A 25,233-nucleotide genomic window follows, 5' to 3' on the forward strand; every position below is an offset into this window, starting at 1 on the left:
ATTACCTATTTAAATGGCCATATGTACTATAAAACGTTGTTTTTAGGGTTTCGTAGCCAAATGGCAAAAAACGGAACCCTTATGGATTCGTCATGTCTGTTTGTCCGTCCGTATGTCACAGCCACTTTTTTCCGAAACTATAAGAACTATACTGTTGAAACTTGGTAAGTAGATGTATTCTGTGAACCGCATTAAGATTTTCACACAAAAATAGAAAAAAACACTAAATTTTGGGGGTTCCCCTGGTTCCCCCATACTTAGAACTGAAACTTTTTTCCATCAAACCCACACGTGTGGGGTATCAGGGCTTCAAAAATGATATTGAGGTTTCTAATATCATTTTTTTCTAAACTGAATAGTTTGCGCGAGAGATGCTTCCAAAGTGGTAAAATGTGTGTGTAGTGTCCCCCCCCCCCCCCCAGTAGCGGATTTGTCCTAAGGCCAAGTAGGCCCGGGCCTAGGGCGGCAAGACATTAGGGGCGGCAGCAAGGCGGCAGTCTATATGATGGGTGCTGAGAAAGGGGCTGCTAGTAGTTACTACCAGGCCTGGGGCCTAGGGCGGCCAACACTGCAAATCCGCCACTGCCCCCCCCCCCCCCCCTGTAAAATAACAGAATGATAAAACTAAAAAAACTATATGATGCACATTAACATGCAAACTTCCGCCGAAAATTGATTTAACGAGATCTAGTAAGTAATTTTTTTTTTAATACGTCATAGTCGGTTCGGAAGTCCTTCATGGGCGAGTCCGACTCGCTTTTTTTTAATTCGCAACTCTTGTGATTTAAAACACTCCCTTCAGTCGTGCTTTAATTTATCGCCACTCGTTGCGATTTTCGTACTATTACTACACATTCGGATGAAGACACATAATTATACACTGAACTACATACTGATTACTTTTGCTCTGAAGACTGGTAATAGTTATTTACGAAACAAGAGCAGAAAATAGGAAATTCGCAACGAGTGGTGGTAAATTAAAACACGACCGAAGGAAGTGTTTTTAATCGATACGAGTTGCGAATTACCTATTCGCACATGTATCGTGCAACGTTAAGTTTTCGACATACATATTACGTAAAGTGCTAATTATCGCACTAGTGCAGTAAAGAAGCGTCATATGTACGAAATACCTGTGTAAAAAAATAAACCATACTGAAAATACTCGTACTCATAATTGAAATTCTTGTGTAGATCTGTTCTACTTTTTAAAGTAGTTTTGTAATTAAAAAATATTCCATGTACGCACACAGTGACCACTCATCACTAGTTATTTATGAGTGCATCTGAAAATGTATTGAAATGCCTTAAAAATAGGGTCTTGTTCAGATATTTATGAACATTTTTTTCCATCCGGTCCATATACGCACACAGTGACCACTCATCACTAGTTATCTATGAGTGCATCTGAAAATGTATTGAAATGCCTTAAAAATAGGGTCTTGTTCAGATATTTATGATCATTTTATTCTGGCCTACGTATCTGATAGCGACTGTACCCACTGTTGATTCCGGCATGGAATGACCCGCTGATCTAGGCCACAATACTTCACAAGTACCTGCATACTTCCTACATGTTTATCGATTCTCTTGACCTAAATAGCGTTGTCCATTAGTGACAGAATCGTCCGGCCGATTGTACTTGTAACCCATTGAGTGTCAAACACATTTCTTGAATAATAGCATATATATGTATATACTTAATATAGAAATTTTGCTACTTTTTTAGAAACGGTTATACGAGTACTAGCGTCAAATCCCAATGTCGCTTAAGAGGAAAGAGGATAAATTAAAGGCATATTATATTGTGTTTTAAATAGTCATAATATATTATATTTTATGCTCATATTATGCTTTAAATGAGGCAGGTAAATAAATACATTCATATGGACGGCTCATTGCGTTAATTTGTTGCTAAGGAAGAAATAACACCTACAGCCTGTCCGCCAGTGAAATCTGGGAGACGAGCATCATTATCGCCCTCACACCAAGTACAACATAACCGCAGGAGCGGGACTATACAAAAATAGTGTAATAGGAAATGTGAGATGCTCCACTGTTTCAGATGGCAACCCTACCTCAGGCCCGGCATGTCCAGCACGTCGGCCGCGCCCACCAGGTTGAAGTCGATGGACGGGTTGTTGAGGAAGAACACCTGCAGCCCGCCCACCAGCGGGATTTTGGTGATGAGCGGCTTCATCACTACGCGGACCATACCGTGGATCTAAACAACCAGTTTTTATTTTATTTTTTTATTTTTCTATACTGCTTGTAAATTATAATAAAAGAGTGAATATCAGATGAACTATTCGGTTTAGTCTATTGATGGCTGATATGTGCCCAATTATACCTACAAATTTGTATTGACCACACAATAATACGTAAAACAGTATGAAAAGATGTGAATGTTGCAATAGAAAAAGTAAACAGTAGGCAATTAAAAATGAGGAATAATTTAACCTGCCATTCTAACACTCTGTTTCAAGTCGTACAAAAAACATGTCTGTTTGAATTGATTTTATTTATGCTGCAAATATGTTTTTCTTTTTGGATTTTTTGAAATAATATTTGCCATTTTCAACCACTACCACAATGTAGGTTAGCGATAAACCCTTATCGTACTTCTTATGGCAGTAACGGTTTATTGAACACACAAATAGTAATACATACGTAACATATATGGTATTTATATAGTTTTGGCTAATATATTTTACCTACTATTAAGTACTAGATATGTATAGTAAACTTAAGTAAAATCTTTCATTGCAATATTTACCTGCAGATCCTTTATACCCCCCCGAATACCTTGAAGAACAAATGAGATATCACAGTCCCCGGCGTAACTGAAAAGAAAAGACAGCCCTCAGTGCGTTTTCCTCAGTGCAACGGACTTCAATTCATAGTGTCATTATATTAGTAGCGTACAATCCTATGTTATGTCGCATGTCGTGTTTGTCTGTATTTGGTTGTGCATTTAGCTAGTCTTTAGTTTGGTCAGTTTTTAAAATAGGCAATGCTGACGTAATAAACAGAAATGCATCACTTACAAGAGATCAATATCCATGATGATTTCGTCCCTCGAGAGATTCTTATCGTAAACCTTCACGCCACCGACCCTAGGTGCCTGCAAATATTAAATATTAATAACTATAAATACTATAAACACAATGTCTACTTAAAAGTAAGTAAGTAATTATTAATGAACGTAATATATTTCACCTACTTAATATACTTTATAAGTTTGTTTTATGTAAAGTGAGGAGATATTCGATTGATACATTAACGGACGAATAAAAGTAGCTTACATGAAAGCAGAAATATAAGATATAATAATTCGCGTAATGGCGTAATCCGGTTAATTTTGTATTTTAAATGAATAATAAATAAATATTATACGACATGCTTACACAAATTGACTAAACCAAACGGTATGCTCAAGAAAGCTTGTGTTGTAGACAAGGATACGGGTGTTTTCTATGTATTGTATAAGCATTATTACACATATTTTATATATCGTAGTCTAAGTACCTTACTTGTGGGACAATTTATGTGATAATATAATGTCCTACAATATTTATTTCTTTATTTATATAATAGTATAAATACATATAACATACCTATAACTCAGGAAAGCATATTTGTGCTCATCTATATATATAAATGCACGTGTCCTGACTGACTCATCAACGCAGAGCCGAAACTACAAATGCTAGAAAGTTGAAATTTACACACTAGGTTGCATTTATTAAGTGTACAAGAGCTAAGAAGCGATTTTGAGAAATTCAACCCTTAAGAGGATTAAAAAGGGGATGAAAATTTGTATGAGGTTCAAGTATTATTTTAAGCTAGGAACTTGATACTTTGTAAAAAGGTATTTTATCTAAATAGAAGAAAACTTTCATCGTTTTTGAAAATTCATCCCCTAAGGTGATGAAAAACGGGTTGAAAGATTATATGGAGATCAAAAATTTTTTTCAATGCGGGATATGAAACTTTGTATTAAAACACAAGAATAGTAATTTCAGCGTTTTTAAAAATATATCTCCTAAAGGGGTTAAAAGGGGTTGAACTGAAAACTTCTAATAAAGGCATAATAGCCGATGACAAATAAAAATCCCTTGTTGTTTGTATGGGGTTCAAGTTTTATTTTGAGCTAGGAACTTGAAAATTTGTAAAAAGGCATATAATTAAAATAGAAGAAAACTAATTTCAACGTTTTTGAAAATTCATCCTTCAAAGTGATGAAAAAGGGGTTGAAAGTTTGAAGGGAATCAAACAATTTTTTTTGAGTGAGGGATTTGAACCTTTCTAAGTAAATATATTATTAAAACACAATAAAAGTAATTTCATCGTTTTTAAAAATTTATCCCCTAAAGGGGTTGAAAGTTTGTATGGGGTTCAAAATTTAGTTTAACCTAGGAACTTTGTGTTACATTATATAAAGTCAGATCATGACACCCTGTAAGGGCACACAATAATATTATTCTATTCTAGACTATTAGGTAACATTATTTTACTAAGTATCAATTAAATAAAACGAAAATAAAGGACAGAAAATCTTATCAGTAAATTTAAGAACATAAAACGTCAACGTCAACAATATATTGATAAATGATTAATTGAATTGATTTGTTTAATTGATTAATAATTATTATTTTAATTTATGTATGTCGTATCTTATTGTATAGGTTATAATAATAGGCTAATGGTAAAAAGGGGATAGAAGTTTACCCCCTAAGGGGGTTAAAAAGGGGATAGAAGTTTATATGTAGTACGAGTTTTCTTTTAAGCTAGGAGCTTGAAACTTGGTAAAGCATTACCTCTATATTCAAATAGACGAAAACTGATACATATCACCTTTTTTGAAAATTGTTTCCCTAAGTTAGTGAAAAAAGGGTTGTAAGTTTGCATCGGGAACGAACATTTTTGTAAATAGTGATCTTGAAATGTCGTAAAAAGAAAGAATAATAGGAAACAAGAAAAGTGATTTCAGCGTTTTTAGAAATTAATTCCCCAATGGAGTTAAAATGGCGTTCATTGAAAGTTTTTATTAATCCCCTAAATTGGTGAAAAAAAGGTTTAAAGTTTGCATTCGATTGGAATAGTGGACTTGAAAATCTTCTTAAGGGATTGAGAGGGATCGAGAGCAATTTTTTTTTCACTTAGGGGCTTGAAACTTCGTAGGTTGTGTCAGACAAATCTCATGTTGTATAATTATTTATTAACAAGTGATTAACCGTTCCTATTGCTACCTTTTGCTGCATAATGTTCTATGCTCATGTATATAACCACCAACATACAAATCCACGCGTACCAAGTCGCGGGCAACAACTAGTATCTCAAATAAATGCCCTTACCGGGATTCGAACCCAGGACAATCGGCTTCATAGATAGAATCATTTCGTTTTTTTTAGCATTAAAAAGAAGGCAGGTAAGCGATTTTGACGTGACTTTTTACTGAAAAACATTTTTGAAAAATAAGTCACGGCAAATATGTTACAATTATAAATCATATATCTACATCATTCACATTCTTCTGCTGTCATAAATAATAGTTACTGATTTTTTAAAATCTTATTTCAATAAAAAGACGTGTCAAGTTTGTTTACCTTTTTTCTAATGCACAAAAAAAACGAACTACAGGAAAGACCGGTCGACTTTATTTCTTATTTCGGCGTATGCGCGGTATCAATGTTGATTAGCTATTTCTAATAATATTAATACACTTAAGACCCTCAAGAGCAATGAAGACATATTACTATACATATTCGTGGATACATCTATACAAAATGATCCAATTTCATAACTATCGAGTGGGACGTCACTGGCCTAATTGCAGTTTCATTAAGTTTGCATTGCACATAATATATAAAATAGAAGCTCATGAAGCACAGAATAAATTGATATCATTAAATAAAACTTGGGCGCATGCCAAGTACCTAAAATAAAATCCACAATGATATAATTGATATTCCTAGTTAGTAGTTACTCGAGGGCGATTTATTGGGCGAATTGGATAAATGTACTCACAATAGTGCCTAGGATCGAGCGCTCGAATTTGAACCCGGTCATTTTGTAGTTAGCCAGGCTCTCGGCTACGGCCGGCTCGATTGAATCCTTCAACAGATTCCGCGCGTAGTGATTTACGTTTGGCCATACTTGGAGGAGAATCTGTAAAAAAACATTAATTTGAGTAAAAAACATTGCACTGCTAAAGCAGTTATATTATTCATATGCACCGAACAAAGACTTACTCTATTCAACCATTCTGCACGTTCCACGTCGGGAAAGAACACCTGTAAGATAATTATGCATGCATAATGAAAAGGAATAGGTATGAGCAACTTTAAACCTTATGTAGAGTAGGTACCAAGTAATAAAGTGGCAGTGATACTAGTTGCCTTTTTACAAAGCAGTAATTACGGGAGCCGGTCATTGACCGGGCAGTGGTTACCCATGCAGGCAGATCGTCGATCCTCGCCAGCACGATATCCTTCTCGCTGGAGACGGCGGCCGCCTTGGCCAGCGAGCGCCGGTACTCGCTGTCGCGGCGCCACTGGTCGCGCAGGACCGACAGCACCACGGGCCCGATCAGCCACGCCACGCTCCATTGCATGTAGCCCACCAGGTATACGGCGCCGACTATTGACACCTACACACATTTTCATTATCCTTTCTTTATTGATTATTGTAGATGACATTACAGGGGTATGGACACAGAATAAATAATTAGTACCTACGTAGTTTATACCAAACGGCTAAACCACGCTCGGATGGAATTACCACAGCCCGATATGACGGCGGACTACCGAGAGCGGTAGATTTATTTAATATTGACTTGAGTACGATTTTGATTGAATTTGAGTACGATTAGCAATGCAATGACGGAAAGTTAAATTACGGTGCATTGTGCTTTGTATGTGTGCTTGTCAATTTAAGTAAATAACAAAAAAAAAACAGGCCAAGTGCGAGTCGGACTCGCACAGGAAGGATTTCGTACCATTATCTATAAAAACGGTCACCCATCCAAGTACTGACCACGCCCGACGTTGCTAACTTCGGTGATTGGATGAGAACCTCGAGATTGGAAAGAAATATTGATTTTATTCTGTTTTTAACCGACTTCAAAAAAGGAGGAGGTTCTCAATTCGTCGGAATATTTTTTTTTTATTTTTTTTTATGTATGTTCATTAGTATTTGTTGTTATAGCGGCAACAGAAATTCATAATCTGTAGAAATTTCAACTGGCTAACTATCACAGCCTGGTGACAGACGGACGGACGGACAGCGGAGTCTGAGTAATAGGGTCCCGTTTGACCCTTTGGGGAACCCTAAAAAAACAACAGACTGCCCTAAGGAACTCACATACTCATATCATGCGCATATATATATATATATATATCTATATATATACAGGATGGAAATATACAAGCGGAATAAAATATCTAGTGTTTATTTTTTGGAATATGTAGTCGGTTTAGACAAGCGAATAAAATAAAATTGTATGCAGTTTTGTTTCTTTAAGAAAATAAAATAATGTTTCCGTTAAGTAAAATGAGCTAACTTAAGGTTTTAAGGCAGGCTGGTTTTCCCTTCAGGGCCCATAAATTTTTTCCACCCTGAAGACACTAACGATTACCGTGTATGACGTGTCCGCCCTGTGGTTTTATGACCTTATGACTTTTCAACAATAGGAAACCACTAATCCTCAGAAATGAATTTATTCGTCACCCGACAATAAAGGTAGCTCTTATCTTATCTTAAATCGTTATCTGCTAAGTTTTAATGACCGTTAACATGGCAATAACACGCGGTGCGTTCACACGTTTAATAGGTATGTACCTAATAAAAAGCTTTGGGATAGATTAGCTATGTTACCTAAACATTGATAACTAGCATAAGGAAAAATGTAGTTACATTTAAGGTAGGGTAGGTGATAACTATTATTAGATACATGTGGTTCATACAATACACAAGTAGGTTTAGTTAGTAACTATAACACCGCATATCACAAAAATTTCGCAACCAGATGCGGTCAGTTTATGATATAGAATAACCTCATTCTGCCACATTTAAATTAAAAAGCAAAAATGCTTTGGTGCCCAATTGCCCATGGTTCCCAAACGGTGCCTAAAGACATAGACATATAATTTTTTTATTTAACACCACATTGAAGAATTAGACTAAAGTAGGCACAAATGCATGTTTACATGTAAATATAAAAAGTTTTAAATTTATGATGCTAAAAAGGAGCGAACCTCAGCATGTGTTGCAGCAGGCTTACCTGTACGCTGGTTTTTGGGCACGATTTCGACCACTACAGATATGACGGTTTTACTCTAGTACCAGGAGGTAGCGTGCTTTGAAATTCTAGAAGTTGTTGTTTGAGTTTTAATTTAAAAGTACCAATTGTATTTATGTTTTTGATAGGTGGCGGTAAGTTATTCAAGCATTTTGTTCCTGAGTATTTAAAACTACCTTTGAAAACGGCAAAGTGACAGCGAGGCAGTAACAAATCTTTGCAAACCGATCTGATTCCATACAAGCTTGATCAAGATTTAAACTTATTAAACAGATACTCTGGTTTAGACGTTAAAGACTCGTGGCTCGGTCCAAAAATGTCGTGAACCGTTATGCTCTTGATATATTATAGAGGTACGCGTAACAGGTTCATCAAAGTCTTAGCTTAAAAGTCTTTACTTACGGTAGCGTCGTTGATCGGGTCGACACTTTCACGAATGTAGGTTGAGGGAGGCGATGGCTGAGATACGCGTCATACCCGTGAACGGGTGCTGTTTGTGGAGACCGGTCTGTTTAAGCTTACACGGGCTAAATGTTATAAGTATGTAACTTTACTCTTGAGTGGCATTAACGTGAGACACTTAATTCGTTTCTTGTCTGATTTAATTTCTTGTCTTGTAATGATTTATATAAGAATTCAAGTCTTGGAGACCCTCTACATCTCTAAGGATAATTTAATGTTTTTTTTTTTTAATTTTTATGTCCGATACTTAGAATTTTAGTATTTGTTAGTTTTATTTTTTTATCATAGTTTTGTTTTTGTGTAATTTGACATTTAGAGACAGTACACATCTCTAATAAAGTATATATTATTTGATCGATTCCATATTTGTAATTGTATTTTGTAATTTTTATTGTTTGTGAAAATTGACATGTAAAAGTGCCCCTGTGGCCTACTTGCTGAATACACCACCACAGGGCATGCTCATTATTTGCTCAAAAACTTGGTCTGGCAGTGCAAAGGGGCAATGCCCTGGCAATGGCGCTAATGGGCCGGAAGGAGGGATTTTAAGCTTAGTTTAGTTTTAATTTTCTTTTGATATTCTAGTTTATATTTTATATTTTGTTGATTGTTATTAATTAGAATACTTATATGAATTTATCATGTACCATTGTACCTATATATGTGGGTGGTTATGCTTGTGACGTTTGTTTCACCGTCACATCAAAACTACAAAGCCGATTTTCATGAATGCGGTCTCAATGTACTGGTCTTATGGCACGGATGACATAAGACCACATTTCTCGCCAACTTTCAACAAACAGGGGGCGGGCTATACACATTTACAACATGTACTTAAGTCAAACTGTGCCATCAGAGTCATAAACAATATAAATTATAGTAATAACAAAATTTGTAGAACAGGTAGTCAAGGTTGTCTACTTCATTCATATTTAGATTCACTTTTTAAGTTGTTAAACAATCCTTCAAGGTCAAATACCGCATCAGTGATTCAACGGCTGGTGTCAGTACTCAGTACTCTACCTACATGACGTAAGGTGTTCTGACTCATGCATGCAATCACTGTGTTAGCTTTAGCATTAAGATACTAAGCTCCAAAAGAGAGCCATAAGGATGTGATGGTGAAAGAACCCTTAGGTCGCGTGGTCCGATCGACTAGTCCGATCAATCGGAATACGAAGTTTTTTTTTTCCTGTTGGCTCGATTGATCGGACTATAAAGACTTAGAAAATCCTGTCAGTCCTACTATCGGTGTAATGGGATTTTAAAAGTTCGTCTAGTTCGATCGATCGAACCACGAGGACGTTTTTTTTCCTGTTGCATCGACTGATCGGACGTAACCGTAGACTAATAATAACCGTAGATAATTCCGCGTCGAAAAGCTAGCCATACACGGACGGTTTTGCCCGTCGGATCAGCCCGCCAGATGTACCGCCAGCGGGCACATCCGTGCGTGTGTGTCGAGAAATATAGATACGGATCTGCCCGCCGGGCACCCGTCCGCAGGCAAATCCGTCGGTGTGTGGTGAGATATAGCCACGGATGTGCCCGATCCGACGGGCAAAACCGTTCGTGTATGGCTAATTAAAGTGAGAAAACACTTTTGAGATGTTGGTAGATTACAAAAGTAACCATGAAAGTACCGGTCGGACAAACAGGAAAAATAAAAATTGTGTGATCGGATTAAGAGGATTTTTCAAGGTCTCGTGGTTCGATCGATCGAACTAGACGAACTTTTAAAATCCCATTACACCGATAGTAGGACTGACAGGATTTTCTAAGTCTTTATAGTCCGATCAATCGAGCCAACAGGAAAAAAAAAACTTCGTATTCCGATTGATCGGACTAGTCGATCGGACCACGCGACCTAAGGGGTGAAAGAACTTCAGAATGAAAAAAAAAATGCCTAATATCTTGGATAAAATATCAATGTTTGCATAGTTTTCATCAAAAACATAAATGTGAAATGAGAGCCAAGTTCAATATAAAATTAGGATAATGCATTGTTGTTGTCTTCGCCAACAAAAGAATTGTAATCTATATGGATGCCAAGTTCTGTGTTGAAAATCCTGAATTTTTAGTTACAATAATATGCAACATTATATAATGAATTTATATAACAATTTCTTGTTTCTTGATACTACCACAATGTTTGCTGCTTAATAGGAAATATATATTTAATCTTTAATTTAAACAGACAATTATTTACACAATGCATTTATTTCACTTGGGATGTTATTCAATTTCATGATTTGACTTGGCTAGTTTTTACATACAGGCTATATTATATTATATTTTTCTATTTTACTTTTCTAAAATTGGGTTTGGTAGTAAAAACTAGCCAAGTCAAATCCAGCAATAAAATAACATCCCAAGATTCCCAAGTGAAATAAATGCATTGTGTAAATAATTGTTTGTTTAAATTAAATTAATTATTTTTAATTCGAAAATTACTTAGTATTATATATATATATATTGCTACTCACAAATAAACTCATGTTTGGAACTTGAATGCAATAAATAAATAATGCAATATATAAAACTTTCTTTTTCACCCCCCTTTGGTTCATTAAAAGTAACAAAATGCCCTTAGGTCGCGTGGTCCGATCGACTAGTCCGATCAATCGGAATACGAAGTTTTTTTTTTCCTGTTGGCTCGATTGATCGGACTATAAAGACTTAGAAAATCCTGTCAGTCCTACTATCGGTGTAATGGGATTTTAAAAGTTCGTCTAGTTCGATCGATCGAACCACGAGGACGTTTTTTTTTCCTGTTGCATCGACTGATCGGACGTAACCGTAGACTTACTATTTCGTGGTAGTAAAATTCCGCGTCGAAAAGCTAGCCATACACGGACGGTTTTGCCCGTCGGATCAGCCCGCCAGATGTACCGCCAGCGGGCACATCCGTGCGTGTGTGTCGAGAAATATAGATACGGATCTGCCCGCCGGGCACCCGTCCGCAGGCAAATCCGTCGGTGTGTGGTGAGATATAGCCACGGATGTGCCCGATCCGACGGGCAAAACCGTTCGTGTATGGCTAATTAAAGTGAGAAAACACTTTTGAGATGTTGGTAGATTACAAAAGTAACCATGAAAGTACCGGTCGGACAAACAGGAAAAATAAAAATTGTGTGATCGGATTAAGAGGATTTTTCAAGGTCTCGTGGTTCGATCGATCGAACTAGACGAACTTTTAAAATCCCATTACACCGATAGTAGGACTGACAGGATTTTCTAAGTCTTTATAGTCCGATCAATCGAGCCAACAGGAAAAAAAAAACTTCGTATTCCGATTGATCGGACTAGTCGATCGGACCACGCGACCTAAGGGACAAAATGATGCATTTAAAGATTACTAACAAAGGAGTGTTGCATTTTTAATTTAAAGTTCATTTAACCATATCATTACTAAATAACCACTTACTAGGTGTTCAGTCATATCAGGAAAAAAAAAGTATTTTCATGCTATTACTCAGGGCCTTAGCTACCGCCATATCTTTTATTTACTGAATTTCACTTGCCAACCAACTTTTCGCAGATGATTTATTTTGACAATCAACATTCATAGAATAAAATTTATTCAGGACGCTTGAACCACAAAAAATAAACAATAACATGTCATAAAACAGGTTACAATGTCACTGAAAAGGTTTCCACTCAACTTGGTGTCTAATACTATGGAAAGAAATCTGTAAATATTACTACAGTGGCTTCAAAACATACCTTCTTAAAGAAACGGTAGATCATAGACAGTACACTAACACTGTCATCACTGCTCAGGGGCACCACTGGTTTACTTGGTGATACCATTTTAGTATCACTTGCCTATAACATAAAAAAATATATTAAAACTGTAAATAATGTTATTACAAACTATTCAGAAATAAAGAAAGCACTCATGTACTGTACCACTATATAATTTACCGGTACACAAAATTAAAAAATTTGGAGGTCGTTATTGACTCACGATTAAAAATAGATTCACGTAAAACAAAATATTGAAAAGGCAAAATAACATTCAGCAAAATAGGGTAAAGCTAAAAGACAAGTAAAATTATTCCACACATACCATGCTGCAGGGTAATGAGTTTCGGGCGTGCTAGTTGATAAAAAACTAAACAGAATACATTACTACGCACAGTGCTACTGAAACTAACCGAATATGTCCAGAGAGTCGATATGAACCTTGGTAAAACCGTAGACTAACAAAATATAGTGCGCCAATATGACGTCACGTAGGCAAAATAAATTTCATAACCTAAAAGCTAAGAGTAAAATATTAATTTAATATTATAAAAAATATTTAAAAAATACTGTGCATGTTCAAATTATTCTGCCAGGTTGAGTGTGAGTCAAGTGTCCATGAGAAATGTCAAACTTCCTACTTCCTAACCAACGTTCCCAACTACGCACTGACGTCTATGAAAATTTTATAAAAGGATATTACATTATCTGCAGTTTACACTCGCGGCTCGTCTCGTGTCTCGGCCACAGGGGGCCTATATACCGCAAAAACCGAAATTGAGGGGATCTTTTTCTTTTACTCTCACTAAGACGTAATTAGTGACAGAGAAAAATTACCGCAATTGACGAACTTCGATTTTCCCAGCCCCTAAGCTTATCGAAAAATTTGGCTGTTAGAAAGAGAGACCAACGGCAATAAACGTTTCAAGATGTCTATAAAACGCGACCCAGATTAGGTGCGATTTCTAATAATAATGGCTCTTGCATATGTTGATTTACATCGGTTATTTTTTTGCATCATGTAAACAATCGATTAAAAACTAAACTTGCAGGTAGGTACAGTGATTTGATCTGTTTCAGTAGAAGTCATTCGCAGAAATAATTCGCGCCATGTGAGTAACTGAAGCCAGCAAAGCACAGGCTAATACAAACAAGCCTGCGAAAGTAGCCCATCGTCTACCACCAGTCAAGTACTTCATTCATTCAAATACAAAAGCACACGCGAGTAACTGGTGTAGCTTATGGTGAGCATTATCCGCCAAGATGAGCACAGCGAAGCGCAAGGGCACTATCTACCTTTTCTCGGAGCGCTTCATCGGTTTTTTTTGAACCCTCACAAGTTCGGTTTGGATTATACCAGATAAACAAACTTCTCTGGATATAATGTCAATAGTAGACATATTAAGTTTGGAGTGTGGAATTAAGAGGAGCGGCATCTCTTATGGTAGAACTGTTGCAAAAGTGTCCAGCTGTCAGCTATAAATAATAGTTCCAAATCTCTCCAGAGTAGCGCTAGAGTAGCTAAGAACCTAGGCGTTATTGACGGAGTAAATTGCGCTATGATTTAATTTTTTTGTTCAAGTACTCTAGGTATTGTAGCGCCACCAATTTAAAGTTTTTTTGATGACACTTTTTGGTACATGGAGATTTCGTTCCTTATCTCCACCTTCCGTACCATATATGTTGACTAAGCTGTAGAGTTTGTGAAAGTTAGCTTGGCTCTACGAGAAATCTGATAACTTTTTGACAGTGCGAGCCTTATTGGTCTCGTCTTCGGTACATTTTACATGAAAATGTTTTTGATGGGATATTCTTTGCTAAATAACAAGTTCGCTGTTTGCCTCTCTTTCTAACAAATAAGAAAATAACGAGTAGTGTAAAACCATAAGATTCGGCCTAAATTTATTGTCTGACACAAAAAGTAGTGTCCGAGATCTGACTTCATCTAATGTTGATCTAATGGATGAAAATGTGTTATCTTCGAGACATATTTACACTCAAAGAGTAAATTAATGTTTACACTTATTAACAATGTGCGTCGTAAGATCAGGGGTTCTCAAACTATTTTCCTTGACGTCTCCACTCTCAGCTTCCTTTACGCGGGTCGTTTTGTATGACATTAGACTCTTCGTGAGTAGGTACTATAGGGACCGTGCGCGTTGAAGGGTCTGCCATCTTGGGGCCTGAATCGGAACAATAAACGCTTACATTTACACGTCACGTGTTTTCTTGTGCATAGTAGATTCTGACATCTTGTGGGCTACATCGGAACAATAAACATCCTGACGGCTCCTGTGCTGCCTCCTACAGTTCATGCACGCTCCCTATAGATTGGTGACCCCTGCATTTGATATTAAACTATTTTAAGCTGATTGTTATAATGCAATAATTTGAATCCAGGTGTTTTTATGGAACAAATAGGTTACTTCCATAAAAACACCTTTATGCTTTCATTTCGCAAAACAATTGAGAAATCAAAAATAACGGAAAATATTCTTATTGAATTGTTTATTAATTGCTTTAAAAGAATGTCATAGAACATTAGGTACAGAAATAGTTTATCAGGATCTTAAGTACTAGCATCTAGCAAGTTATCTATTACATTGATGAGTTGAATTATTGCCTGTTGTTAAACATCAAGCTGTCCAGAGAGCCTACGGCGAATTAGGTTCGGCATGTTGCCTCCCTCCCTGTCACAATTACGTACTTTACAAGTGCGACAGAACGTGGTTCGCGGTAGGCCCTCTGTAGTAGTAGTGTGTAGAGTGTGCATCAGTTCATAGTTTAGGGCTGTTATGATTTTATCTTCCTGTAAAAAACTTAAAATTACTTCGAAAATAAACTTCATTTACGCACATAAGTCTACCAATTAATGGTTGCCAGATACAACCAGATATTTCCGAAATTAAGTATGCCGGCACCATGACATGCTTCACTTTAATTAATATCACAAACGAAAGTGATGAATCCATGTTTGCGCAAATCCCGCAACGAAATGGGTTGCGGGCATATAAATATCCAAGTATATCTCAGTAATAATGGCACATAGGGTAAAAATATAGTAAAAGTTGAAAAAAAACACTTAGGGCCACTTGCACCATCCTACTAACCCGTGGCTAACCAGTTAAGCTGTTGGAGTAAGTGGCTGGAGTTACTATGGTTACCAGTACAATTTGACTATGGGTAACCGGTTAACCCTGGGTTAGTGGGATGGTGCATGTGGCGATTAAACTATTAATATAACTAGGTACTTATCCATATTTTAAATGCACGCTTATGCTCACAAAACCGTCAGGTCTACGTTGGCCCAGCAGATTATTTCAATAGACAAAGCGCGCGTCTCTCTGACCAGTGACAGATAGGTACTTTATCGACGATTAGGTAAACAAATTCCATACTACGCCTCCTGTTTCCAAGTAAAATAATAATAGTATATAATGGAATGTGAAGGGAGGATACTCTGGTAACAATATAATTGATTATAAACCATCCACACGTTACGCTAATAAATTCATACATTCATGTTGATAAAAAATATTTAAAAAATTATGAATTGGTTTATAATACAGAACAATATTAAAAAAGAGATTGGCTTGTTCTCAGTTATTTATGAACATGTATTATTGATATTATTATCGATAAACCATATTTTTTAAATAAAAATATCGAATAAAACTTTATCAATCATTAAATGGAAGACTGATTAAGTATATAATTTGTATGGCAAACAATTGGCAAACAATTATATTTTTGAAAAGACTAGATAGTTAGATTAGATATCACTTAGAATATTATACAAGTTTAATAATTTAATTATTGTTACACTGATATTGAATCATTTGGAAAAACAAGTACATAATTCATTAACATAAAATCAGTCCCACATTGTAGTCGCAGCCTTATTCGTTGAAGTAGTAAAGATCTCATCCCCAATTACCAGTGTAGTTATAGTAATCGTCCACTGTCGATGTAATGTGTGGAGCTCACGCGGTGAGGTGCTTGACCCTCTCCAGGAGGGCGTCACAGGTCTTCTTGGCGTCACCCAGCAACATAGCCGTGTTCGGATTGTAGAAAATCGGGTTGTCCACAGCCGCATATCCAACTCCCATGGATCGTTTCATGACTACCACCTAAATGTTAATAATTTTTTTATTTAATTTGATATGCGGTCAAAAAAGCTACCTAGATTTGACGGTAACTATGAAAAGGTAGACAAATGTGGTAGATTTCATATCGAATACTAGTCGTCAGAAAAAGTATTAAGGAGATAAACATTATCTGTAAAAACATGTGCTAGCATGTTATATATTATAAATTCAAAATTATCATAGATACTTATGTCAATACATAAAGCCACATTTTGACTGACGCACCTGTTGGGATTTCCACACTTTGAGTACAGGCATTCCGGCTATGGGAGAGTTGGGGTCAGTCTCGGCAGCACTGTTCACAGTATCATTGGCACCTGTATCAATAAAATCATCCTTTATTCTTTTCTTCTTTTATTCGGTTCTACAAGTGAGTTTTCGTAATTTCAGATTCTAGCAAAATTAAAATTATCATAAATAGATAAAGATCTGTACAATTGTTTCGCAAGTGTGGCGCACAGCGCCAAGCTTATAACCAGTATAGCATTGCCCTTACTATTTTGTAAACGATGGCCTGGCCATTTAGATTTTTGATATACAAGGTGTAACAAAAATAGAGGGGACCTGTTTAAGGCTCCTCCTCCCGCAAAATACCGTAAAACTGAGTTACTCTGAACCATTTTTTATATTAAATATGACACTTTCAGGGCGAAAAAAAAAAACAATCTGCGAGATATGAGAAATTATATGGTTCTTCTGATCATGTATTTTAATTTAAATAAGTAAAAAAAAAAACTTGATGGCACCCCTATTTCTTTCAGTTGTAACCTTCTTACTACTGCAACTTTTATCGAAAATATATGAAACTTTATAATCTTTCTCACAAAACACTATAAAAAGATTTGGTTTTCTTTCTTTTTGCAAATTCATAAAACTGTGCCTCAATTCCTAAAAAAATAAGCCTTAATCCCACCTAAGTTCCTACCTCTACCCCGCTTTCGTCCGTATAGTATAGTCAGTGCGGGGCAAGTCGTGATGCTAGACGGACCTGTGCTGCGTTGCGCGCGTGAGCAAGCGAAATTCTATTTCGAACGCATACTTCTGCCCGCTCGATCTTTTGCAGCGGGTGGAGTGGTGAGGGGAATGAGTTGCACCCAAACGCGCGAAGCTGTTGGCGTCGGGTGCAGCCTTAAGGGCATATTCGGTATCGTGTTCTGATTAAGAAAAAGTAAAACAAAAAAATTGTTCTTGCTAAAAAAATTGTTTGGAGGATTGGGCCACTTGGACGATCACCTCATAAAAAAAATCGCGTCTAAATAATTTATTGCTCCTTGTTCATAATCATGCCCTTAAATGAATCCCCACTATATTTGTTACACCTTGCATGAAGGTGCCATTATGGCCCGGCCGCAAATACACGAATTACACGATACATACCAATAACTAGCACGAGGTCTGTGTCGGGGAAGTCGTCGTTGATTTCATCCATCTCCAGCACGTCGTCGTACGGCACGCCGGCCTCGGCCAGCAGCACGTTCAGTTGTCCCGGCATGCGACCTGTGCATAATGTACTATTTCATCTTCTAACACTGCACCTCAACTGTTCGTCATACCTTTTTGCATATATAAACTATACTATAATACAGGGTGGGCCAAAAAATTTTGCAAGTAGCAACACTGAATTTTTCGAAAACTACGAGTATCAAAGCTAGAGGCGAGAAAATGGCGGGAAATTATGTGTCACTTCGTGCATTTTTTTTCAAAATGGAGCGTTTCTCGGGAAAACAGCGTGCTTTTTGTGTTAAGCAATTTTATAAAAACAACGGTTCCTACGTTACTGTACGACGTCTGTTTAGACTTGAATACGGATTACGCCATGTAAGCGAGTGTCCAAGTGATAATTTAATTAAATCTTGGATCGAGAAATTCGAGCAAACTGGGTCGACAATAATTATCAAGCAAACTGGACGACCACGTTCAAGAAGAAATGACGAGATCATACGTGAGGTTGAAATTTCTGTAAGGAACGATCCGGAATCATCTATGCGTAAGCGTTCAGCGGCTCTAGCTAAAACAAGATCTAGTCTTCGGCGAATCTTACATCTGGACCTAAAACTGCACCCATACAAGCTTCAAATCGTGCAGGAAATGAAACCGAACGATTACATTCATCGTAAATTAATGGCTGACACTATGCTGGAGCAATTCTCTAGCCTTGCGAATGTGTTCGAGGCCCATTTTCACATTAACGGGCAGGTAAATAAACACAATTGTCAATATTGGAGTTCAGAAAACCCTCGCTTTAAACACCAAAAGCCGCTTCATTCGCCTAAAACTACAGTATGGGCTGCCATATCAGCAAAGGGCCTAATCGGTCCGTATTTCTTTAAAAATAATCAAGGAAATAATGTAACTGTTAATTCAATGGAGTATTTGAAGATGTTGCAAGAATTTTTGGCACCGCAGTTGCACGAATTTTAAGGATACAATAGCAGGACATGGATGCAACAAGATGGAGCAACGTGCCATACATCGAACATGAGTTTACCGGTAGTCAAAGAAATGTTTCCGAACAAATTGATTTCTCGCAGAGGTGACATCCCATGGCCTCCAAGGAGCCCCGACCTAACACCTTGCGATTTTTTCCTTTGGGGATATCTTAAGAGTCGAGTTTACCTGAACAAACCAAAGACTATAGCTCAATTAAAGCGAAACATTTGCGAGGAGATAGCCGCGATTCTCCGCAGTATGTGCCAGCGAGTTTTTCAAAGTTTGCATAGTCGATTGCAAGAGTGCCAACGACGACACGGGGGCCACCTGAATGATGTAATTTTTAAAAAATAAAATGTATTTCATTGTTGTTAACACGTATAGTTTTATTTTTATCAATGTTCCAAATCTACAAGAATTTTTGGCCCACCCTGTATTAGAATTCTAAGTTCAATCTTTGAATTCGTTACTCTAAGAACAAAAAAAGTAGTCTGTATCCATACTGATAGTATCTGAAATATATAAAGCAATGTAAACAAAGAAAACTACATGACTTGGTTATTCAGCCATCTTACATTACCTGCAACAGGGTGGATCGCAAAGCGCACTTTTTTGCCTTGTTTCTTAAGCATGTCCACCAACTCGGCGATTGGGTACTGTGCTTTGGCAACGCACAGACCGTAACCTACGGGGCGAAGAGTATAAATTATTACAAGTTGTAGACAGTGTAGAACATGTGGTATTGAATTTACTGAACAGTTAGTACAAGTACTTAATCAAACCATGCAAGGTTTGAAGATGATGAAATAGTTTGGAATATTATTACAAATCATCCTTCCACTTTGCAAACAGAACTACAAGAAATTGTGTACAGCTCTCAATGTGGAATGGTAAGTATGCCGAAACCAATGTTGTGTTCATGAGGTTTTCTACAATCGAAATAGCTTGTTTACCGGGTGTAATGATGATGTTGGAGGCGCGGGAGATGAGGTCGGCGACGGAGTCGACGTTGAGCTCGGTGTGCGTGGCGCCCGCCGGCCGCGCCGAGCCGCTGCTCGTCACGCCGTACCCGCCCAGGATCACGTTGGGTAGCGAGCGGTTCATCGCCTACAATTATTACATTGTCACTTCTCATGCTAGTAAAATAGACATTTAGTTAAGTCGCGTATATTAACTTAGTAATAAGGTCCAAAATCTGCCAACCAAACTGCCAGCCCTGTCGGCGCGCCCCCGACCGGCTTTTGTGTTATTTCTGTCATCCTCATGCCTGTTATAAGCTAATTACGCACCTTGCACATGATGTAGGACAGAATGGCACCGGAGCTGCCGATGAGAGCGCCCACGATGGTCATGAGCGAGTTGTTGAGCATGAAGCCTTCGGCGCACAGCGCCCAGCCCGAGTAACTGTTCAGGACTGTGATCACCACCGGCATGTCAGCTCCTGCGTATTTCAAAAGATGTAATATCCCTCTCATCCATATTAAACTAGAACAAGATCTGTAATCAAATTACGTCGATTTTTGTTGAACTAGGTATTGCTAGATGTAATAAATAAGACAACTATAACCTAGTACTTTTGGAGACCGAACAATTATAGACTTAATAAACTCTAATTTATGCGTTTGATACACTAACAGAAAATTGTCACATGGCGAAAGTTCCAAAATAAAGTAGATCAGTCAATAAGGCCATAAGACTTGCCTCCGATAGCAGCGGTGAGCGTGAGCCCCTGTATGCCGCTGAGCACGGCGGCGGCGGAGAGCAGCGGCAGGCCGGGCGCGTCGGGCAGCGCGAGCAGCGCGCCGCCGCAGCCCAGCGAGCCCGCCAGCAGCGCCGCGTTGAGGGCGTGCCGGCCCGGCAGCAGCAGCGGCGCCGACGACAGCGACCCCTGCAGCTTGCCGTACGCTACTAGCGAACCGCTGAAATCATACCGAAAGCAATGAAAATATTATCGATCTTCTTGATACCTACTTAAAAGATAATGGTTAAGTAGCCACAGAATATTATTTATTCCCAATACTTACTACCAAAATGTTGTTAGAGTTCTATACTAATAAAACAATAGAAGTAGTATAGTATAAATATAGAGTGCTTTAATAAATAATTATTAGTAAAAAAAAAATACGAATTTGTATACCTATATTACATATAAAACGGGGTGGGAAAGGTTATTTTACAATGTCAAAGAGCAAATGCGACTGGTTGAAAAATGCTCAACATGGTAATGCGCAAAAGTTGTCCTGCTGTCACCTCAGTTCCTTATGATGAAAGTTTAAAGATGAATATACTGAAGACAGTGACGAGCACACGGACATTTACCTTATCCGGCTAATTCTTGATCAGCTTTTTCTAAGCTCGGTTAGAAGCAAAAACATATAGCGCCATATAGTTTCGAGTGTCAAACTCGGGGGCAGGATTTTTAGACTTAACAACTTTTGTATAATAAATAAGTCAACAGTTAGAAGGCGCCAGCTTACGTGAAAGTAATTCCACCGATGTAGGTCCCGAGGAACAGCGAGGTCTTAAGAGTGGCGGCCGTTGGGTCCAGCGCCATAGCCGGGAAGTCGTGCATGTACGTAGCCAGGCACGTCAGCACTGCGGCCAGGCCCACCAAACTACAATACAGTATTTAATACGTCATTCGATTATCCGAAACAAGAATGCCAAGTTAACACAACACATTTTGTTCTAACTTAAACGAAGCCGGGAATCATGTTGGCGGATGATACTCGAATTTAATAAATTAATAATGGCATTGCTTTTTTACGTTTCATTAAATGCATGCTGTAATGAAAAAATCGGCAATTTCACACATGCTGCCTAGCGGTGCACATCCGCACTTCGCTGTGGTACAATCAAGGTCATAAATATGTATACAATTTAAATAGATTAATTAAACACCAGCGCAAAACGATGAGTTTGGCTTAGAGTCATCATATGCATTTGATCTACCTGTGGAAACCAGCAACAAGTTGAGGCAGGTCTGTAATCTCGATTTTCTTGGCGATTGTGCTTCCCAGCAATCCACCGATGCCGGCGACTCCCAGCATTTGCGCCAGCACCTCGGCACTAGGCGTCAAAGCGCCTAACGTCGCGGCGATGCCCCCGGCGACGCCAATCTATCGAATCAAATAACGTTTGGAATTACATTTTAAACTTGGAGCATATTAGCAACCTCGTAAAATATTACTAAAGAACCTTCAAATAGTGTAATCAGTGAAAAGCAAGCCCGACTTGCCACGTTGTATTGTCAACTTTATAATAAATTGTAGACATGAATATTGTCTTTCGAATTTGTGTCATTTGAAAATAATTTATTAACAAGCAAGAAAAAACCACCAGCTTTTCGGTGAAGGAAAACATCGTGAGGAAACCTGCATACATCTGCGAAGAAATTCAAAGGTGTATGTAAAGTCCCCAATCCGCATTGGGCTAGCGTGGGGACTATAGCCCGAGCCCTCTTGCGCATGAGAGGAGGCCTGTGCCCAGCAGTGGGACGTATATAGGCTGAATTATTATTATTATTAAGAAAAAACGACTACATTTTGAAGTATAAATAATTAATCAACAATAGTAAGGATAACCAGAGATGTTAAAAATAGTTTATAAAAAGTATTTAAATACAAAATACAAATACTTCCTTGAAATACTATTTCAAATGCAAAATACTAAATAGTTTTCAAATTTGTATTTAAAATACTAAATACAAAATAGGTATTTTCAAAATGCTTTTTTAAAATACAAATACGTTGCGATAAAAGGTACTCTTAAATAGTGAATACCTAGTCCGAATTAAAAAGTTAGTATTGCTCGGAATTTACAAGTTGGAAAGGCTTTCTTTATTCTTTAAAAATAGTGTTTATATCAGTTCTCTAGAGTGCAAATTTTGCGTCTCCTCATGTTTACCGGTTGAATGGACTTTTAAGTGATGGTTTTTAAGGTTGGTTTTTTGTATTGTGCTCGTGATTACTATTGGCTTTTATTTTGCTGCATGGGATAATTAGTTCAATAATATTTGATTTAGACTGTACAGTTGTCGTCAAAGATACCTATATGTTTAAATTACTCGTGCATCTTACTCGTTTGTAATAAGACGAAAAATGTGAACGTATCTTGGCCGTCGACTGTATTACTTAGTAAATAGGAGCTTACTGTGGGACTTAGTCAATTTGTGTAATAATGTCCTATAATATTTATATTTTTTTTTTTTTTTTTTTAATGCAATGTTACTGACTTTTAAAAATAAAATAAAGTCTTCTTTCAGCAAAATATCCTATCTACAATATTTAAGGTATTATCCCTTGATGTCCCATAGTCTTGGGACACCCTGTATATACCTACCGATTTGTGAGACTGATACATATTTGATCTTTCAACTGCCAGCAAATAAATCACTACAAATAAATAAACAAATAAATACTATGCTATTAATTATTATATAGTTAAGTTATTTTGAATGAATTAATTATAAAAAAAAATTGTTATATTTTGATTATAAAAAAAAACTTAATTTACTATTTAAAACTTATCTTTATAGTGCAGATGGTAAAATGGTAATTATTGTCCCAATTTTCCAACTGATCTGCGATTTTTTTCAATATAAAATTGGTACAAATGCAGTATGGTTGAGTGGTGCCATGGGCTGTCAATTTAGTACCTACCTACCTTGCAAATAAAAACAGTATGTAAAGTGTAAATTTGTCAACGAGCTATGGAGCGGAGCATCCTGAACATCAAACTTAAAGACAAGAAAAGAAACATTGATATTAGAAATAAAACAAATGTTATAGACGCTTTACAACATGCTAAACGCCTCAAATGGAAGTGGGCAGGCCACATAGCTCGCTACTCTGACAAAAGATGGACACTAAAAGCGACAACTTGGAAAGGTCCAGTAGGCAAGAGAAAACAAGGAAGGCCAAAAGAACGGTGGGCAGATGAGATATATCAAGTAGCCGGTACAAACTGGACAGAGATAGCCAAAGACCGAAGTGTCTGGAAAAATTTGGAGGAGACCTTTACCCGAACGGGACCTTAAATAAAACATCAAATATTCATATACATACTCTTCATAGTTTCAACAATTTAAAGAAACAAATGTTTTTAATATATTGTATACTTTATTTAAGGAATAAAAAGGTTTATTATTATTATTATTATAAAGTGTAAATTAAATACAAATTAAGATACAAAATTTGTAGGAATCGGGATTTCATATTATTGACAGTTGGAGCAGTGGCGTGTTTAAGATTATTATTATTATTAAAGCCTTTATTATACGAACTGTTGACATTATATTTAACAATTACTTATTATATTTTTATTTCTATAAGCAAGTTCGTAAGGTCTTTTGACCTAGGCCTCTTCCGAATCGCCTTTTTCTATTATATTTAGGTATTTGCCTTTTCTTACATTTTTGGCTATTTATTTATTTAATCTTTATTGCACAATACATGAAGGTACAAATGGCGGACTTAATGCCTTAAGGCATTCTCTACCAGTCAACCAATGGGTTAAACCAGAAAGATTAAGTAGGTGCAGTGTCTTTTAAAGTAAATGAATCCATCTATATATTAGTCTATTGCCATTTATTTCCAGTTTTTTCCTATTGTTTCTATTAGGTCTTTTTCCCCATCTTGTTTTTGGTTTGCCCTTTTTAGGATTCCGTAGCCAAATGGCAAAAAAAGGAACCCTTATGGATTCGTCATGTCTGTCTGTCTGTCCATCCGTATGTCAAAGCCACTTTTTTCGGAAACTATAAGAACTATACTGTTGAAACTTGGTAAGTAGATGTATTCTGTGAACTGCATTAAGATTTTCACACAAAAATAGAAAAAAAAAACAATAAATTTTGGGGGTTCCCCAAACATTAGAACTGAAACTCAATTTTTTTTTATCAAACCCTTATGTGTGGGATATCTATGAATAGGTCTTCAAAAATGATATTGAGGTTTTTAATATAATTTTTTTCTAAACTGAATAGTTTGCGCGAGAGACACTTCCAAAGTGGTAAAATGTCTGTGTGTGTGTGTGTGTGTGTGTGTGTGTGTGTGTGTGTGTGTGTGTGTGTGTGTGTGTGTATGTCTGTGTGTCCTGTAACTTCAAAAATAAGAGAATGATAAAAGTAAAAAATATATAATGTAC

The 25,233-nt window shown here is 37.0% G+C and overlaps 2 protein-coding genes and 1 long non-coding RNA gene across 9 annotated transcripts in view; 1 reads left to right on the top strand and 2 right to left on the bottom strand.

Annotated features, from left to right (window-relative positions):
• LOC133520917 (extended synaptotagmin-2) overlaps positions 1-13,160 on the bottom strand; it is a 36,799-nt gene extending 23,639 nt beyond the window's left edge. For 2 of the 4 annotated variants that reach the window (XM_061855612.1, XM_061855622.1), the window contains exons 1-8: positions 12,837-13,158; positions 12,491-12,592; positions 6,455-6,652; positions 6,255-6,296; positions 6,031-6,171; positions 3,048-3,124; positions 2,777-2,843; positions 2,079-2,224 (exon numbers count right to left, since the gene is read on the bottom strand). In XM_061855612.1, coding sequence (XP_061711596.1) covers positions 2,079-2,224; positions 2,777-2,843; positions 3,048-3,124; positions 6,031-6,171; positions 6,255-6,296; positions 6,455-6,652; positions 12,491-12,592; positions 12,837-12,839 — 776 coding nt within the window. In that variant the 5' untranslated portion in view covers positions 12,840-13,158. Of the gene's footprint in view, positions 1-2,078; positions 2,225-2,776; positions 2,844-3,047; positions 3,125-6,030; positions 6,172-6,254; positions 6,297-6,454; positions 6,653-12,490; positions 12,593-12,836 lie in introns of all 4 variants that reach the window. The other 2 variants (XM_061855633.1, XM_061855605.1) reach the window with 2 other exon arrangements.
• On the top strand, positions 428-2,305 carry LOC133520945 (uncharacterized). The gene is made up of 2 exons (XR_009799835.1): positions 428-1,868; positions 2,066-2,305. It is a non-coding gene; the product is annotated as an uncharacterized LOC133520945 (long non-coding RNA).
• Positions 13,161-15,002: 1,842 nt separating the features above from the next.
• LOC133520951 (NAD(P) transhydrogenase, mitochondrial-like) overlaps positions 15,003-25,233 on the bottom strand; it is a 35,144-nt gene continuing 24,913 nt past the window's right edge. For all 4 annotated transcript variants that reach the window (XM_061855685.1, XM_061855676.1, XM_061855667.1 and 1 more), the window contains exons 15-23: positions 22,042-22,208; positions 21,567-21,704; positions 20,791-21,008; positions 20,379-20,530; positions 20,043-20,196; positions 19,670-19,774; positions 18,037-18,156; positions 16,885-16,976; positions 15,003-16,641 (exon numbers count right to left, since the gene is read on the bottom strand). In XM_061855685.1, the coding sequence (XP_061711669.1) occupies positions 16,495-16,641; positions 16,885-16,976; positions 18,037-18,156; positions 19,670-19,774; positions 20,043-20,196; positions 20,379-20,530; positions 20,791-21,008; positions 21,567-21,704; positions 22,042-22,208 (1,293 nt within the window). In that variant the 3' untranslated portion in view covers positions 15,003-16,494. The remainder of the gene's footprint in view (positions 16,642-16,884; positions 16,977-18,036; positions 18,157-19,669; positions 19,775-20,042; positions 20,197-20,378; positions 20,531-20,790; positions 21,009-21,566; positions 21,705-22,041; positions 22,209-25,233) is intronic.

The sequence above is a fragment of the Cydia pomonella genome, chromosome 1 (genome assembly GCF_033807575.1).
Source record: "Cydia pomonella isolate Wapato2018A chromosome 1, ilCydPomo1, whole genome shotgun sequence".
NCBI lineage: Eukaryota > Metazoa > Arthropoda > Insecta > Lepidoptera > Tortricidae > Cydia > Cydia pomonella.